Source organism: Neolamprologus multifasciatus, chromosome 2 (assembly GCF_963576455.1).
Source record: "Neolamprologus multifasciatus chromosome 2, fNeoMul1.2, whole genome shotgun sequence".
NCBI lineage: Eukaryota > Metazoa > Chordata > Actinopteri > Cichliformes > Cichlidae > Neolamprologus > Neolamprologus multifasciatus.
Window position 1 is genome coordinate 4701534 of NC_140440.1, and position 19516 is coordinate 4721049.

The 19516-nt window shown below is 41.0% G+C and overlaps 1 protein-coding gene across 6 annotated transcripts in view; it reads left to right on the top strand.

The window, feature by feature from the left end:
* LOC146523865 (protocadherin-1-like) overlaps nucleotides 1-19516 on the top strand; it is a 219002-nt gene that overhangs the window by 109705 nt on the left and 89781 nt on the right. For 4 of the 6 annotated variants that reach the window (XR_014876173.1, XR_014876174.1, XR_014876176.1 and 1 more), the window contains exon 4: nucleotides 4301-19413. Coding sequence is in view for 2 of the 6 variants with exons in the window: in XM_085173106.1 (XP_085029232.1) it covers nucleotides 4301-4520 (220 nt within the window). In the remaining 4 variants the exon portion in view is untranslated. The remainder of the gene's footprint in view (nucleotides 1-4300; nucleotides 19414-19516) is intronic. The other 2 variants (XM_085173106.1, XM_085173122.1) reach the window with 1 other exon arrangement.

A 19516-nucleotide genomic window follows, 5' to 3' on the forward strand; every position in this document is an offset into this window, starting at 1 on the left:
ATCGGGCTGTTTTGACCAGCATCTCTCAGTAACTTTAATGAGGAAGATTTGGGAGGCATTATGTTGCTTAGCTTGGAGGATTTCTCGACTAGATCAGTGTGATGATTGATTATAACTCTCAACTGCCAGTCTGAGGTCTTTGTGGCTCCAGTCTGTAGCAAACGTTCATTCAGTGTGTTTGCCTCAAATTATTCATGAGCTTGTTGTCCACCATGCCGATGCTCCCTCTGAGACTTCTTTCTTGCCTTGAATATTATTTTATGCGTGGCTCGTTTGGCTTTACAACGGCAAAAAAAGCTTAATCTCCCCTAAAAACTCATAATAAGTCTTGGAAATCAGTAATTCTGTGTTGTGAACACCAACAGTCTGCAGTGGAGGCCCACTGCCTCTCAGGGTTAAGAGTAGACTGAAAATAGGGCAGCAGGAGAAACAAAGGGGATGGAGGTCCAAGATGGCGGCAGGTGGTGTGGCAGAGGCTGATGTGGATGTTGGTTGGTCTTTAGATTCCTCCCCTCTGATCTGCTCCACTTTCTCATGGTGCGACCTGCTGAGATGGCATTTCTATTTCCGGCAAACAAATAAGCACACAAGCGACAAACAAAAAGGACAAAAAAAGGGAACAAAGCGAGTGTGCTGGAGGTGACGGGCAGAAAGGGATCTGATCCACTTCATTTCTCCTCTGTTTACACGTAGACGTGATTCATTTCCAAATTCTCACACAGCAAACAGAAGGAAACAGTTGTAATAAAACGCACGACTTTGTTCTGCAGCTTTTTCAGACATGCCCGTTTGACGCCGTAGGGTCTCAGGTAGGAGCTGAGACAGGGAAGAAAATAACTGAAGACCACTTATGAAATAAAAATTAAATAATAAGTTCTATCAGCCTGACAGATCGCGTATTCTTTATATCAGAGTCCACAAAACCATTTTCCAAAACTGTGATGTCTCTCCAACACTTCAGGCAGCAAGTCCCAGGATGTAACAGGTGTTTTTCACAAAACTCATTTCCATGTAAAGTAAGTCCCGACTAAAAGAGAGGAATGAAACATTGGCGATGTGTATTTATCTGTAACTTGCTCATCTGAAATATTCTTCACACTGATCTAAAATGTTGCTGTTTGTGCAGAAATTGTTCCTGTTCTTTTGAGTCATGTAAACACCCTGGATTTGGCCTCTACATCAAAAGGTTTTTGCTTAGACACAGCACTGGTTCATCCCTTAGCTGTCTTTTTTTTATACTGGAGTGATTCGCAGTGTTCAGTGAGTGTTACGTTAAAAAACAAGAAAGTAATCCCTCTGAAAATGGATTGGACTGAAAATGGTTGACAGAAAACCTGGAGAACTACCGCTCAAGACCACTTTAGAAGATTTCCATGAAAGTTTGGCTCTTTGGAAGCAAAATATAAAGACATGATGGGTGGCTCAAGACATTACTGTATATACACGATCCTCGGCTGAAATCAATTACATCAGTGCTTTTGCTGACGTTATTGTTGTTTTAAGAGTTTACTCTATAGCTAACACATCTCAGTTATAATCTTTAGGGTATTTGGAGTCTGATGGAATGTACCTCAGCCCCCAAAGTGGGCTATGGGAAAGGTTAGAGCAGCGGTCCCTAACCTTTTTTGCGCCATGGACCAGTTTATGTCCGACCAGTTTACGGCCTTTAAGGTGTAGCGGATAAATACAACAAAATAAAACCAATACCGGTACCAAAAAAAGAAGATTTATTCATAGCACAAGGGAGAAGACCAAGAGAAACCGAGTTAACGATAAAAAACGATTAAAAAATAACTCTAAAAACCGATAAAAACTCTGAAACAATCAATTTCACATCCGAGCCTCAACTCTCGTGGCCCGGTACAAAACAACTCGCGGCCCAGTACCGGTCCGTGGCCCGAGGGTTTTGTCCTGTCAGTGATGTCGGTATGGTTGGTAATTCAGATGGGAGTAAAAGAACCTCTCAAGACCTATTTAAGTCTATATTACTCAAGTCAGAGTGACATCAACATAAGGTTAGAAGATTATTTGTATTCTCTGGGTTCATGCCACCATCACGAAAACCCAAAAATCAAATAATTTCATAGGAAGTCTTCGTTGTGGCAGGGTGAATAAGACTGAGAAGATGCAGAGAAACCAAAAATGGATATGGTGACATTTTTAGGTAGAATTTGGCTTTACAAATAGCAGCCTCACTGAGCTCCACCATTTCAGGGATTATATTGGGAAAAAAGACAGCCAGTGTGACTGTCCAGATCTGCAGCGAGTCTGGTTATTACTGAGTATTTGAATGTGTTTACCTGGAGAGGAGCCCGTCGCCTGAAGCACCGGGGATCTGGGGCTTTTGATGCCTTGACAGCACACTGTGGCCACACAGTTTAAAGGACAGCTCCACCGCGGGTTGAGTTTTGAACATTTTCCATCATTCTGACATTAATTCAGCCGCTTTTACCTGCCTGCTGAACAATTACACACATTTTCAAATCCTTGTAGTGGAGCCACTCATGCTATTTAGAATTCAAACAGCAGAGAAAGTGGCTGGTGAGCTAAAGTCTCTCAACTAAGACGGAAATTAAAAGTGCAATTGGTAGGATTAAGATGCAGTCTGATCGCCACTTGGTTACTGGTTTGAAACTGAAAGGGAGGACAGTTTGTCAGTGTAAAGTAAGGCAGTGAACCTGTCAGCATCTGCAAGGGGAAAAAAGCTGCTTAAAAAAGTAGAGATAAAGGTTTTAAAAAAACTGTTTCTGCGTGATGAGCACGGATCTGCTGGTTTTACTGGTTCAGGGTCCTGATAGGGCCAGTTGCCATGGTGACAGAGTATGTGCCAAGCCAGGGATGTTGCTTTTTATCAGCCTGGCTGGTCAGATGCGTGTGATTGAAATGTTTGACTGTGCATTGTGTGCCTTTTTGAATTAGGACAGTTTGTTTGGCAGCACTCCGTGTATTTGCACAATGTGTGTTTGTGTGTGAGCGGTGGCAAGCGTCCCCACAGCGCTATAGGGAGGCTAATTGTATTTTAATTACAAAACCATCAAACGCACAAGTCAGACAGTTACCTTCCACCCCCAGAAAACACACAGTAAATGGAGCAGTTAAGTGTGTGTTCAGCCCGCTGCTTTTATTAATACTGATGTCTCATTACAGACGCCAGTCAGTGGAAGGAAACTTGAGGACGCGCGAGCAGAAAATGCATAACAAAGCAAACAAAAACATTTATTTTATTTAGGTTTAATAATGTGCGGAATGAAACGTAACCCACATATTTTAAATAATCAGTCTTGTATACTTGCAGCCTATATTTTAATAAGATCTTTGTAGCATCCTGATTCTTTCAGTATTTTAAATTTCTTCAGAGGTTGACTCGGGTTTGTGCCCTGCTCCTGTACATCTCTCTATTCCATCTGCTTTTTCTGTAGATGACTCCAGGAGACGGTTTATTTGTTGCACTCACTGCACTGCCACCTTAACTGCAATGGCCAAAAAAGAACTGGACACATTTTCACCGAGCGTGAAAGCAAATATGTTTGGGTTAATGGCAGTTGGTCTGTGAGAATCTCAAAGTTATTCACTGGAAAAGCACTTGTCTGAAATTGCTTCTGACTTTGGCTTTTGTGGAGGAATGATGTGAACGTAGCCTTTTAGCAACATCTACAGTCTAGACCGAGTGTTGTGTGATGGAATTACATTCGGTGATTTTATTGCACATTCTAGAAATTACTTGCTAGTTTGTTATTTCAATAATCAAAGCGAATTACTTTCTTTTGAATTGTTGTCAGAAAAAATAAGCTGAGAACTTTGGCGTGGCGCGGTGCAGACCAGCACATTGTTTCTTCTGGAGCAGCCGACAGCAGCACAGAACAGAAAAGACAGATATGAAAAAGTTCATATCTGTTAAAATCTTTATTGACTGCGGCTGCTGAATGTATGTGACGTTACTGAGTGCAATAAACTGGAAACACTTTAATCTCATCAATTGTTCTTTGTTAAAAGGCCGGTTTAGCTTAACGCTAAAGCATTTGCAGATAACATCGCTGAGAAGAGATGATTCAAAGATTCAAAATGTGATGAGATGAAAGTTGACAAGTGTGAGGTGCAGAATCAAAGTAGAACCTGAAGTGAGAATAGAGCAAATGACTGTTTTAAGGTTATTTTTACAGTCCAGCTTCTATTTGATGTCTCTAATCATTTAAGCTGCATCAGATCAAACGGATAAACAACACTAACTCGAAGTGATTCACCTTAAATGTTTCAGAAACTAAACTAACCCTGTCGCTTTCCCTCTGTCATCCAATCACAGCTGCCCCACCGTCGAGTGACCTTCTCTACGGCCAATCAGGCGCAGGATCTGCAGGACGCATCCCAGCACAGCTATTACGACAGCGGCTTGGAGGAGTCGGAGACCCCCAGCTCCAAGTCATCATCGGGGCCACGGATCGGGCCTCTGGCTCTACCGGAGGACCACTACGAGCGGACCACACCTGACGGCAGCATTGGCGAGATGGAGCACCCGGAGAACGGTAAGACCAGGTGGAGTTTCCCCTCCCTCTACTCCTCTTTTCACCTCCTCCATCCATCCATCAACCCAGAGGGAAGCAGAGGCACATTTGCACACATATATATATACACACACAGGCGCACGACTAAAAGCATATCAGCACCGCTGGGTTTCTCACACATTATAACTGTTTTCATTACACACACCTCGCTTGCCCTGTGTGTCAAAACGCGGCATGTCAGCAGGAATGTTAACGGTGAATATATTTAATCAAATTCCCACAATTCCCTGCGCTGCGCATACCTTCGTTAAAGAGGTGTGTGACCTCACAGCAGCACAACACAATCAATATGCAACATAATCAAGTCCCACGGCTTAACAAATTAACATCCCAATTATGTAAATCATACCGAGTCCAACCCTCTATCAGCTGCATTTATAGATCTGCAGAGGGAGGCTAACAGGGAATAGCTAACACAATATTCTGCTCTCTGACTTCACTAGTTAGCATTTTGTCAACCTGTCATCATGTTAGCATGTTGATTTTTCTTTCTATATACATATATATATGTCGTCCCTTGTTTATCTTTTACAGAAAACCAGCTCTGAATATCTTTATAGTCCTCACAGGTTGTGAGTGTATCAGTCTGAGCCTGTTAGCTGTAGACTGTTTACTGAAGCTAACGATGTTAGCGTTCCTCCAGCTGAACACGATGTGCTGTAGTGTTTTTATCGTAACTTGTAAAGCACGATGAAATATTTAAAGTGATAAATAAGGGGATCATACTATTCTACATAATGGTAAGGATATTACCTCATCACAAAATCAAATAACATCAGGTATGAAAAGTAACGCTGGATGGATTATGTTAACTTGTAATATGCTAACAGCTAAATGTAAACTTGGCACATTGTGACCCACATTATTACCACAGCATCACCGTGTTGACTGTAAGATTTGTACCTTTGACATAGAAACTCTAAACAGAGCTATAAAAATAACTTGACAATACTGACAGGTAGAAACAAACGAAGCAGCATTTATATGTTGTCTCAACTGATCTACTTCCACACTTCCACTCGTTATTTTTAGTGCACGAGTATGTTCCCATAACCGAGTGCATCTACACGGAGTGCTTTTTGTGACGGAGAACTCTGAACCGTCAAAGCGCCAGCAGAGTGTGAAGCACTTACCTAGCATGGTCACATTGTAGTTGTGTGGGAGACAGGGAGGGAGGATGTATCATCAACAGATGCTGTTATTCTACTGTTAGCTAGCTAAAAATTGCAGATTTAGCACCGTGCATGTGTTAAACTGTTGTTAAATTCAGTATTACAACTTCCAAGCATTATAGAAATAGCAGCAGCTTGCACGTCAGTCACAGTCCTACACAGCAAATTCAGGTAAGTGCATGACTTGACAGTAGTTGGTGTAAAGTGTTGTAACTTTCAGGTCTGAAAAATGAAGGCAATTTCTGTGCAGTGGCCATCAGGGGATGGTATCTGTGTTTGCAAAAAGACTTCCAGTCCATAGACCAGTTTGAGGGGTGTATGAGCCCTCGGCCCTGACCTTATTAGACACTTTCTTGTCTTTCCTCATTTCGGATCATATTTAATAAAACAATTAGTCCATTTAAAATTTTTGATAATTCCATGTCCCAGAATTGAGGATTATCCAGGCTATGCATGTTCCATATGGAACTCATGCTCATTGGCTTTATGCATAATCCAGTGGGTGGGATCACAGTGGTCCATCCAAACATCAACTCTTGAAGCAGTTAGTTAAGGCGCTACCTTGATACTGATGACTGTAAACAGACTTGATGTGCCCTGTTAGCGCTAAATGCTAAATAGTTTCCAATATTAGCCTCTTTTAGCTTGTATTACCATGATGTTAGCACATTGACTCATCTCAGATTTATATATAAATCAAGTTTGTATGTGGGTACTAATATTTATGTTCAAGGAAACCTGAGAGTTTTTCTTTTTCAAAATGTTCTAATTTATTTAATTATTTGACTTGTAAGCCATCATAAATTCAAATGATGTATATTTTACGTGTACCAGTGATGTTAGCTTTAGCTGTAGCCGCTCATTATGGCAGCTGTGAAGAAATTCAGCACGACTTTCTGAACATGCTGAATGAGTCTTTTATGCTTTAACTGTGTTATAATCCAGCAACAAGCAGTGGCATTGCTCGTAACATGGCAGCTAGCCATAGTAGGCATTAAAAATCAACACAATTCTTAATCATTCCTCCTGCACCTATTAGAGCACCACACTTCGCCGTGTTTGATACATGACGAGGGACAAATTACCGGTCAGATGCAGGCCAAAGCGATAAATGGTGAGCAGAAAAAGTAAAGGAGGATGGAAAAAGTGACTTCATGTTTGGATGAGCTGATTCTGACTTCACCTGCAGGCCGGGGGTGATTATTCTCATTAGCTCTGTACAATACTGTATTTTGGGTGCAGCTACTTTAGTATGGCCATAAAACAAGTCAATTACATAAAATTATGCACATTTACTATCCACAGCCCTGTGTTTCTACTGTATATTGGAAAAATCTCATTTAGGTTCAATAACATAAACCAATCCATGCATTAAAAAATAGAAAGATTCAAGGAAAAAAACTTGCTTATCCATATGAAGTAAAAAAATGCCAAAAGATTAAATAGAATAACAGCATTCTGAGGCTTTCCTGAGAAATATTTACACATCTTTGCTGCTGCGAATCTAATTCCCATCTGATTTTTGCTTCGTGCTTCAGTCCTATATTTCACTGAGATCATGATACACAGTAACTGTTGGTTTTTAGTGTTTAAAGCCCAGTTTCCCTCAGGTATAAATAAAGTGCTTCATTTTATAGACCCAAATTATTCATTAGTCACACATTAGACACACCACCATCTTTTTTTTAAAACTTATGTCACCGTTCATTGTTCTGCTTGGGCTCTCAACGCCTCGTTAACACTTGTGCCAATTAAGCTAACTCAGGTGAAATGTTTGAAACTGGCAAGGAATAAAAAGCGGGGGGAGAGAGAGAGAGGAAGGGGGGAGAGTGAGGTTCAGTTTAAATGCCATCCCCGTCTGCTTTTGTGAGGGCGAGAAGACCAACTCTGGCTCTTTCTCTCTCTCAACCCACAGGTCGTACATATACCATCTGTAAACACAATTATTCACAGCTGCTTGCACGCCCACAGGCTACTGCCACCCAGTGTGTGTGTATGTGTGTGTGTGTGTGTGAGAGAGAGAGATAGCGATAGAGAGCAGGAGAGTGTGTAAGTGGCTCTGTATCTGCCCGTACACAGAGGAATGAGGTCAGGGCGATGTTGTGTGTGAGTTGCAGTGTGCGAGGGGATGATGGTGTTGTACAATCTTCCACTTTGATGGTCAAACATGTTTTAGCTGCAGGTATTTTCCTGAGGAAGTGTGTCTGAGTGTGTGCGCTGCTCTAGCAGAGAGGCCAACAGATTACAGAGGATTAACACACCACTACAGATACACTTTACTCTCGCTCTGTTTCTCTCAGCCCGATTCTAAAACTTCAGCCTCCGTTGCTACGATAAGCCGAGCTCCATACTGATCATTTATTTGAACAAAATCCTTCTTTTTTTCTTATCTTTCCATCTGTGAGTAGATCATCCCCTCGCTCGGCTTTGTCCAGCAAATCTCCGTTCAAAATTCCAGCGATTTTTGTCTGCGGGAATTAGCACACCACAGATTCAAAACGCAGACTCTGTATATCATATGCAGCTGGACGTAATTAAGGTTCAACATTAAATAGTTAATCAAGCAATAACTAGACCAACTGGCAGCACGTGTTTTCCAGATTATGTTTTTTAGGAAGTGACTGAGCATTGGTGCCGGGCCGTACACTTTGTTCTGTGTCCTTAGCAGGCTGTTTTGATGTGTCCTGCTGTTTTCCTGCAGACTCTATCGATCAGTCAGCTGTGTGGCTGATTGCTGATCGGTCACATCTCAAGTGCTTCAGACAGATTGATGGAAAGCTGGAGGAAATGACTGTCTGCTCTCAAACATGTTTTCTTTTCAGCGTTTTGTATCATTTGATTACAGTTCTTTTACCCTTGTTAGTTAACTGTCTCTTGTGCTTATACAAATACTCTTATAGCAGATTACAGAAACATCGAACATATCCTCTGTCTATATGGAACTAGTTGAATTCAAGCATGGATTCTGCATAGAAGCATCACTCCACAGCACATAGTAAAGAGTGGCGCTTACATCACGCATGGCCACGATGGCTCTGAGGGATTGCAGCCTGTCCTTAATGCATCTTGGTTTCTTTTCCTCTTGTCTTTGTAGATGGATTATCCACATATAGTAATATAATCTGGACTTAATCCGCATATAAACTGGATACTCATGACATATGACACTGTTCTTCCAGGACTGGGCTCACAGTAGACCATCTGTTCCCTGTGAGCTGTGGTCATTCTGCACCAGAATGTTAACCTCTAACATCCCAGAGGTCACCGGTGACACATCATGTTCAAGTATGTCTTGGATAAAACACAACGGTCCACAGTAAACACGGGTCAGTAACAGTTCACTGAACTTGGGAGGCAGAGCCTTCAGCCTTCAGCCTCTTCTGTGGAACCAGCTCCCAGTTTGGATTTGGGAAACAGACACAATCTCTGCTTTTAAGATTAGGCTTTAAACTTTCCTTTTTGATAACGCCTATAGTTAGGGCTGGACCAGGTGACCCTGAATCTGCAATAGCTTTACGCTGATTACCATGATGCACCTTCACTCACCTTTTTAACTCTATTTGTTTATTCGCATTTAATTTTTAGTTATTATTAATCTCTGGCTGTATTTAACATAAACGTCTTCCTTCTCTCTCCCCAACCGGTTACGGCCTCCCTGAGCCTGGTTCTGCTGGAGGTTTCTTCCTGTTAAAAGGGGGGGTTTTTCTTCCCACTGTTGCCAAATGCTTGCTCATAGGGTGTTGTTTGGGTTTTCTCTGTATTATTTTAGGGTCTTTACCTTGCAGTATAAATCACCATGAGGCAACAGGTACTGTGATTTGGCGCTATATAAATAAAATAGAATTGAACCTTGTACACGCTCAGTACGTTTCACTGTTTTTATCTGCATTTTTTTCCATTTATCATCAAATTGGAAAAAGAAAAAACATGTATCTCTTGGTTTCTCTGCTTATCTGATTTAAAACACATACAGAGCTCTTTTTTAATGTAGCTGAATTATCTTTAAATGTCTTTAAACATCATTGATTTCTCTCGATGAGCATGTAAATGGCAATTGAAAAAAAGTCAAAAAAGACCAAAAGCACCAAGAGGCAAACTTGGCTGAATACTGCCTGAAGACTTTTAAAAGCGTTGCAGGACAATGATAAAAAATAATTTCAGACTCGTTATCACCTTAAGCGATAAGTAAGCAAGTACCTCATCCTATCACACTTGCCCTGCCTCTTTCCTGCTGTGACCAAACGGCCCCACAGACAACACAAACATGCTTTCAAACAGACTGTGGTTTGTTCTGCAGAGCTGAGAGCAGAAACACCGCCCGATGTGGTGAGATCTCAATCATTTCAGTCCTCCTCTTCCTCTTTAATCCCGCTCTCCATCCTGTAAATGGTCAGATAATGGACGTTAATTCCATCAGGCCGTCTTTGCTCTGCTAATGCACCCACTTCCTATGTGTGATGGACGAATGGAAAGAGGAGAAAAAGCAAAGTGAGTGAACAGCAGAGGGGAAGGGAAGAGGGTGCAGTTTGTGGGATTTGAATGCATGTGTGTGTTTGTGGTGAGACGTGGAGAGCGAGAGAGAGAGAGCGGAGGTAAGAGATAAAAAGGTGGAGATAAAGGAAAGAAAGGCATAAAAAAAAAAGCTGAGGAGAAAAGTACAAAGTCAGAGCGAGACAGAGAGAGAGAGAGGAATCTGCTGCCTGACACTGATATTGCCGGATAAAAAGTGATTTATGAAGTGTGTGTGTGGTGCATTCATCTCTCTAGATGAAACCACATGCAAACATTCTGTATTTGGGTACTTACACACACACACACACTCAACCTCTTTAGCTGCTGATTGCATCAGTCTGAGAGCTGTAGTAATCGCTGCATAACACACACTCACACACGAGAGAGAGAGCGAATGTTAGCGAGGTTTTCTATCTTGGCTCTTAATCAGCCACCAGTTTGATTTCCAGATAAAACAGTGAAAACACAGAAAATGTTCAGTATGCAGGATGACTTCAGCTGCTCCGCTCCACTTCTGTTAACACACGTGTTATGAGTTAGATCAGTCTGAGCTCACGGGGAGAGATCATTCCTATACAAATATGGGAATCTCTTCATAGGATGTGGGCACAAAGCACCGACACGCGGTGTGCACCGGCATGTTTAGCTGAGTTAAACATGCCAAAGTCAGACTTCTGCTCAAGCTTCGTTTATTATTTCAATTCCAGTAATATATGTAAACCTGAACAGATTGGTGAGTAATCTGCAGAAGTGTTTGCAAACTGTTGCTGTGTCCTCTTCCTTTTTTTGTGAGTGAACACACACAGAAATGACTTAAAACCAGATAATAAAAGTCAGATCTTGACGTTTGGCTGTTTGCAACTGTTAACTGGTTGCAGAGTGCATCTTAGATCAGATGACACTTTAAAGTCACTCTGATAAAAGGGTAAAAAGGACAACACAGTCTTGTAAACCTCTGTGGACGATTTGTGCATCTTACACCAAATCAAACTTTGATAAACCTAAACTGTGTGCTCCTGCAGCGCTGATACTGTAAGTAAACAAGCGTTTTTAAATGTGAGAAAAACAAGTGATGATTTAGTTTGGCGCTGACGTTAAGTGCTTTACCGTAAATGATAAAACAGACAGAAGAAATTGGAGAACTAATTAGCAAAACACCGAATGCAGAATAAATGAAAATACAAAGACCGAGTCCTCACAGCGTTACACAACATACAGTATTTGCTGTCAGCATTGTTGTAGCACTGCTTACTAGTCTGTACTTTATTATTTATTTATGAAACATGTTTTGCACACACCGTTTACACCTTTGAAAGTCTTAACAAATCTTTAATGTGAACAAAAACCCTGATATTACCTGTCAGTTTTAGTTTTGCGTATTCTTCTGTGTACCGAATGGATTTAATGGATTTTCATTCTAAAACAGCTTTAAAAGCAATCAAAGTGTGATTTGGCAAAAAGAAGAAAGGGGGAAAAAAAGATTTAAGAAAAGTATCCTTAATGTAAAATTGATAAAATATTTTGATTTAAAGAAATGGAGGTGAGTAGAAGAGTCCATGTGTTCGCCTTAGTGAAGCTTATCGCCTCCATTTGTCTCCCCCTCCCTCCTCCTGCCCTCCTACAAGAGGCCTCTGTTCTCAGGGATCTTCATTCCCTTCTTTTCTACCCACCACCTCCTCCTCCTCCTCATTCTTCCTCCTCCATCATCTCTCCAGTGGGTAATGATGAGGGGGCCAACAGTCCTCCACAAGTCTGTCAGAAACTCCCAGGACAGAACAGTAGTCTCTGGAAATGCACATTATTTTTAGTTTCTTCTCAAACTTGTGAAGTCTTTATGTCCAAAGGTCCAGAGATTTGCATCAGTACTCAGTGTTCAGCAGCTCAGAGCACTTCTCCAACAAAAATAAACTCTTCAGTTTAAGCTCTTTGTGATTATAAAAACAGGGAACTAGGATCACTATTTTGAAACTGACTGTAGGATTAAAGTAAAAGTAAAAAATGATACCGTAAAGAAAATAGCCACAATTAAAAAAAACAAGTACATAAAGTTTAAGAGACCGCTCTACAGGTTTCTTGGAGTGGGTTTCTTGGGTGGGTTTCTTGAGGAGGTGGCAGGATGTTTTGATTAAGGCTCAGAGGTTGAGGGGCTGGAGGGATCATGGAGTCAGGTTTTAGATTCAAGTGCTCACTAGAGGCGCTTTAGGAGTCATTTAGGATGTCCATGACCCATTAAAGAGGCTTCAAGGTTCAGTCATTGGACTTCTTGGATCATTCGGGAGTTTCTAAGGGTCACTGAGGTGCCATGAGCTGTGTCCTGTTCCTGTTAAACAGTGCTCTCTACTCTCTGTTCACGTAATGTTGGAAACTCTGGAATTTCCCTTGACAGAAGCACTATAATCCCAGTACCCTTTAACATCATCCATGCAAACCTCTGAGAGGTTTACATTTCACCCATAACAGGAGAGAAAGTGATGTCAGTCCCTTCTGCATATCACAAAACCCTGTAAAATACCAAAAAAAGGGTACCATTGTTAAATATAGTCCAATGAAATGTTGTATCTAACTTTTCAACCAATGTGAAATTATTAATTCCCAAGCTGTGCAGGGATATTTTAAAGAGATGAATGTTATTCTGATTATTTACATAATAATAAACTAGAAAATATCCATCATACATTGTGCTGCATTAATTTAGACTTAAAAATGGCTATTGAAGACATAAACTAATCAGGAACTATCAGCAGTACGGCCTTTTTTATCATAGTTTTATATACAAGCCGATGTATTGTTTTAATGACAGCATTGGTCCCCTGCTGGCCATGAAAAAGAATGCAGGATGCAAGATTGCACTGGCTGCACTTTTCAGTCATGGAAGCTGTGTCCATATAGAGCGCATCCATACTGTGAAATAGAGGTTTTAGGACGTAAGTCATTGAATCATGGAGGATGTTCCAGAACTCGTGTTCTGAGGTTTTATGGTGCTGTGGTGGGATTAATAAGAGGAGGCTTGTTTAGGGTTTAAGACATTAAGAATTCATTAAGATGGTTCGGTGGATTAGTGAGGAGGCTACGACAATCCTTCAGGAGGGGGAAAAAAGTTTTTACACAGATCATTGTGTATTTGTAGTGTCGGCGTACACAACGGCAGCTCATTTACTGTTTTAGCAACTGCTTACTTTGCAAAAAACCCACTTACTGGCTAATCATAGAGATGCTGTTGTATCCACAAACACACAACTTTACTTGTAGTGTTACAGCACTCCATACTGAGGAAAGAGACTGCACGTTCAAAGCCTTTCTGCGATGAACACCACGCGCACATGCACAGAGCACACATGCACAGCACACGTGCACACACACACACGCACATGCACACACACAGGCAGATCCAGAAGAGTACATAATGATGTAAGCAGCGGTCCATAGTTTAGAAGTGGGACACTCACTGATGAAACCATGGTCCTGAGGAGGTGTGTGTATTCATGTAGCTTCTTGAGTGCATATGCGTGTGTGTGTTTGTCGGTTTCTAAATGTGTGCGTGTTTGTGTGTGTATATATCTGCTCCTCATTAGCTGGTAGATAAAAGGAGTGTGTGGAGCGATAGAAGAGGTGATCCCTCCCTGTGGAACTATACCTCCCATTCTGTTTCTTGTTTGTATCGCAGAGTGTGTTTTGTGTGTGTGTGTGTGTTTGTGATGCGATGTCAAGAAGCTTTATAGTAACAGGCAGCATTCGTTGGATGCCCTCTCTTGTCCCCAGGGAGGGAGTAAGGGAGGGAGAGGGGGGTGCGGATTTATTTTTCCAGGTCTGTTGTTTATTTGAGCTTATCTGGGGTGGCCGCTGTACACTGCACAAGAAAGTGTGTGTTTATGTGTGTGTGTGTTTGTGAGTGTGTGTTTGTGTTTGGCAGTAGCTGTAAATCGGAGCTGGGCCAGCATTCGACTGATGTACAACAGCAAGGATGCTGAGAGCTGCAGCACACGCACACTGTGTCCATGATTGGATTATTTTGCCGGTGTTGTAGTGAGATATAGATACTGCCTCTTTGTGCGTATGTGCTCCCACCATGTTGACTGAACCAGTACTTTTGTGCCAAATTTGGAACCGCCAGACCTCTTTGTATAGATTTCAGGGGTCGTTGGGATGTTTTAGGGTTACTTATAAAGGTTCCAGCTGTGGTTTAAGATGTTTGAGAAGTAACTAAAAAGGTTTTGGTCTTCACTAAAAACACAGCACGAGTTTTAGGCATCATTTTAAAGATTTTAGGGGTCTTTGTGATTTCTTTTGGGAGGAGGTGTAAAGGTTTAGGTCACTGAGAAAATTATAAATCTGGCCTTAATGCTAAAGAATGAAGAATGTTTTAGAGACTTTAAATAGCAGTTGGATGTTTGTGGGGGAAAAATGTTCCTGATATAATTTACGCTGTCAGTAGGAGTTGCTTAAAGGTTGCAGGGCTCATGTGTGTATTAAAATCCTTCAGAGGAGCTTCAGTGAATCACTCAAATGTCTCAGTGTTAACTCAAAATGTAATAAAAAGTTCCAAAGTGTCACAGGTACATTTATCAATAATAAAAAAAGTTATTGCTGAAGTGCTTTTAAGGGTCAACGTTACAGATGTGCACATAGTTGCATAGAGGTTCTATAGTCCTGATTTCAACTGTTTTCATAGGAGAAGCAAAGCTCAACAACAACTACATACCTGAGGTCACAGAGAACATCGGCTTTGTGCTGAAGTCTCGGTGACCTTCCAGATATTTCATATATGAATACTAAAGATTGCTGGGAGAGCGGGTTCTGAAAGTCAGCCAGAGGCAACTGAAATCTGTCTCTTAAAGTTGTTAAAGGCACTAGAGAGGTCTGACTTCTTGTGAATTACAGTTAGGAGAGATGTAAAGCATTTGCTGCCACATTTAGGGTGATTTAGGTGGTTTTCTATGAAAGAGTTCTTAGTTTGTGTTGTGGTGTGGTTACACGGGTGTAATTTAAACCTTCTTGGAGTTTCAGACGGCACATAAGCTTTTAGGAAGTACAGATCCATGACAGTTTTAGGTATGCACAGTAAATGAGGCAGACTTTTAAAGGTTACTCATAAGGAACTTGAGATTCTTCAAAAGGTTCCAGGTGTCACTGAGGATGGTTGTTAAGAGTGACTTAAATAGACCCAGTGGATTTACAGTATCTTTTAGGAAGAAGGAGAGAATATTGTTAACAATATCATGGCTGTTACGCCAGCGTGCTTCCCTGGAAAGACTTTAAATCAGCACTGTAACATGATTAGCATGGAAATGGAGGAAACAAACATCATATTCAACACTTAGTCTTAGCACATGCAATTCATAACTACATTAATAACGCAGTTATAATGTTTAGGGTCATCTATGGAAGTAGATGACCTTACAGATCTACTGGAAGTAACTTTTCTTAAATACATACAATACAACTTTTGTTGTATTGTATGTATTTAAAGGTTCTGGGATTAACAGTAACAACTACAGGGTAATTCAGAGTATATTAACAGGTCCTAACTAGATGTTACTGGGACTGGTTTCTGGGACATTGTGGGCATTACCAGTATGACCGAAAGTTCATGTAAGCCATAGAGAAGATTAGAGGATTTCAGCAAGTTTCAAATACTTCTAAAGAAGAAGAAGAAGAAGAAGACTTATTTAATCAAAGTCAAAACGGTACACAAACACATACATGCATGTCTTGTGTGTGTGTTTGATATCTGTGCATAATCAGTGTTGATATTGCAATAGAACAAGCACCACTTTGTTTTCTTTAACATTTTTCTGTCAGGTTTATACATTTATGGGCACACAATAACTCTGTGCTTATCTCCCAGATAACAGTGAATACGGAGCCTTGAATGAACAATAGGCTTCTGTCTTCTGAAGGTGAACTGTTCACATTTTTCTTAATGTCTCTACCTCAGTTAGTGGTTTATTTGCTGACATGTAACCTTTAACAAATAGTAGCTTTAGAAGCCACGTGTACTGCTATAATCATGAATATTCAGCACAGTGAACTGCTCTGTATTCTCTTCAGAGTTTGAGTGTCTTCGCTCTTAAACTGCAGCTTGAATAAACTGTCAAACTGTCCTTTCTGTCAGCCCGAGTTTTCTTTATTGGCATGAAATATAAAAGCACCTGAAATATGAAAGCCCTTCCTGCAGAGGAAAAAAAACAGAAAATGGAGAACTGAATACAGTTTTCAGGCATTCAATAATGAATCATTAGAGTTTTCTGTCTTCTAGAAATGTTTCTAATTACAAATTGTTGAGTTTTATTATATTTCATTGTCCGTTATTAGTTCTGTTTTTGTAGATTAGGTCATATGAAGTCGAGGTTGTTCTGACAGGCAAAAGTTTTAAGTAAAAACTGCCATAATATTAAACAATATTTTAAATAATAATATCCATAATATTCAAAAAGAAATAAATGCTTAAAATGATCATTTCGAAAGTTTAGTTTAGACACGTTACTGAGGCTGAATAGCTCACATGTATGTTTGAGGTTCGGAGGTTGTTTGACTGTTTTCTTACTTCTGTTGTAGATTCTTTACCTTACAAAGCAGCTTGAATTGACTGTTGTTCTAATTTGGTGCTATATAAATAAAACTGAATTGAATAGATGTCTTCTTACTTTTGTCTAAGCCATCATTTGTACACTGAGCTTGAGGCCTAACCTTAGCACACTTGCATTCCCTGTGGATTTATTTAACTATGCGGCTCTGCTGCAGCTTTTTCAGCTTTCTTGTTTTTGTGAACATTCATAGCTGCATATTTTTATCTTCATCATGTAATTTCCACAGAGTAGCAGTGATATTACTGTCATATTTGCACTGAACTCAGCATCTCAGAAGCTGACACCTATGAGATTATCTCAGAGATCAAAGTCAATGCTCGACTGTCCGCTCTGAACAGGATGCGACTGCCTGCTTCAGCTCCAAGCGAGCTAAAAGCGGCTCCGCTAAAGCCGCCTCCCGCCGTGTCCTGGCTCTGGTTAACCACCTCCGTTAGTGCTGGCAGCTGCTCCTGGTGGGTTCTGCTTGCTTCAAGGCGGAGTCTCCAAGACAGATGGCCGGTCAGCAGGGAGGGCAGCGCTGGGCCATGACCCCCGGGAACCTATCCAATGAGAGCGTGGAAGCAGCAGGGGAGTTAGCCACAGGTCTGGTTGCTAGGTTAGTGTTGCATCATGGGAACTAATGAACAGAGGCTGACTAAAGTTTTGTGTGTGGCAAGGTGATGTCAGAGTGTTAATGGGGGAGAGTGCACCAGGTAAACACACTGCATGTCCCTGATGTATCTAACTTTGTTTTTCTGATGTCCTGACCCCCAGTGGGAACTGATCACCATGGAAACAGTGCTTTACAGTGTTAGCCATTAGTACCGAATTAACCTCACAAATACTTTCAGGCAGAGACAACAATAATAAACTTTCTATGCTATTTTTTGAAAAGCCTCAGAAGTAAAACAGATATTCAGAAACTCTGTGAAGGAATTAAGATAAACTGAAAGGCAAGATCTCTCTGTGTGTGTGTGTGTGTGTATGTGTATGTATGTATGTATGTATGTGTATATATATATATATATATGTGTGTGTGTGTGTGTGTGTATATGTGTGTGTGTGTATATGTATATGTATATATATAAAAAAAGAGAAAAAAAATCTTGACATGATACATCACTTAGAACTCACACTTATCCAGAGATCAAAGTTCAGAGGTTAAATCACAGAAGTGCAAGCAGACAGAAAAGGGCTTCTAGCAGCTGTGCCAAAAGTTCCAGAGTTTCAGGACAGGATTGCCTTGAAGGGGAGATCGGTCAGATGTAATTCAGGAACGGTTGCATGGTTTATGTCACATACCAATTTCTAGCACCTGGTGCTAAAGTTCAAAAGAATCAGGTGGAATCAAAAGTTCAATTTCAAAGTTCAACTCACAACACTCTGAGTTGTGGGCAGGGGCCCAACTTAAACAGGCCAACTGATGGAAAGTATTAAATGAATTTACTTGGTTGCCAGCCACAGGCCTCTCTAAGCTTGTGCCATCACCCAGTCAATTTGTCTTTTAACTGAAAACTTCTCTGAATTAAACGGGTGGAGGCGGGCTCTCGGCTCATAGATTAACAGAGGCTTAAGGTGTGTGCCGGTCACATGCTGCTGCTTCACGTTACAGCCCCTTGATCGCCTATTAAGCCCCGCAGATTAATGCTCTCAGTAATTAATGAGCAGCTTAGAGGCAAATCACAGAGTGGACCCGCTCTCTTAAACCGATATTGTTTCCCATTAACGACGAAACCAGGAACGTAGCTGAGCATTTCCTGACCTGCCGCTCAACGTGCTCCTGATTGATGAGTCCTACCAGTCCCTCTGAATTAACAGGACTAACGGATTGCAGAGAGGGTCAATGTCAGGGCTTTTCAGAGAATACGTTTACACTAATATGATGCCTGCATATAATTAAGACTGAAGCGTCAGTGCTTTATCTTACACTTGTTGCTGTTAGCTTCATTGTTTGATTTCATATGGAAATCATAGAGTTGTATCTACATGTATGCTTAGTTTTCAAAAAAAGATAACATGTTTTTATTTAGAGAAAAAGTCTAAGAATATTAAAAAAAACAAAAATAACAGCATTAGTGTGCCAGTACTCTTAGTGTGCCAGTACTTTTACTTCAACCACCCAGCCATCCAGCTATGCAGACAATACATGCCAGGTCAGTAGCAGCAGTCAGGTAGTCCAGATGTTCCTCGCCTCAGCAACATATCCCAGCTCTGTCTAGGGTATTTCAAGGTCTTTTAAGGCCATATATGATGCATAATTCTGATCAGATGCCTGAAGCCAGTGTTTGAGTTCCTCAGCCTGTCTCTAAGGATGTACCCAGGCACCATACAGAGGAGGCTTATATTCAGTCTTATTAAATCAGTTTCCATCCCAAAGCTCATGACAGCAGGTGAGGGTCAGAATGTAGACCAACAGGTAAGTTGGAAGTTTGCTCTTCAACACAACTTCCCATATCAGTCACCCAGCAGCTCTTTAAAAGTGACGTCAGACTATTACAAATTATTAGTACTGAGCAATGCACATTAAGACAGAGTAACATTTGCTGCTGATTCCACGTGACGATCTTGCCATTTAGTGCTGGTGGTCCTAAACAGAGGCTCTCTGTAGCTTGGAGTCTTAAAGAAGTCCAAACTTAAAGAAGTCCAGACGCTTTTCTTTGCAAGCTCCTTTGACTACGATGACCTGGATGACTGAGAACCTTCACAG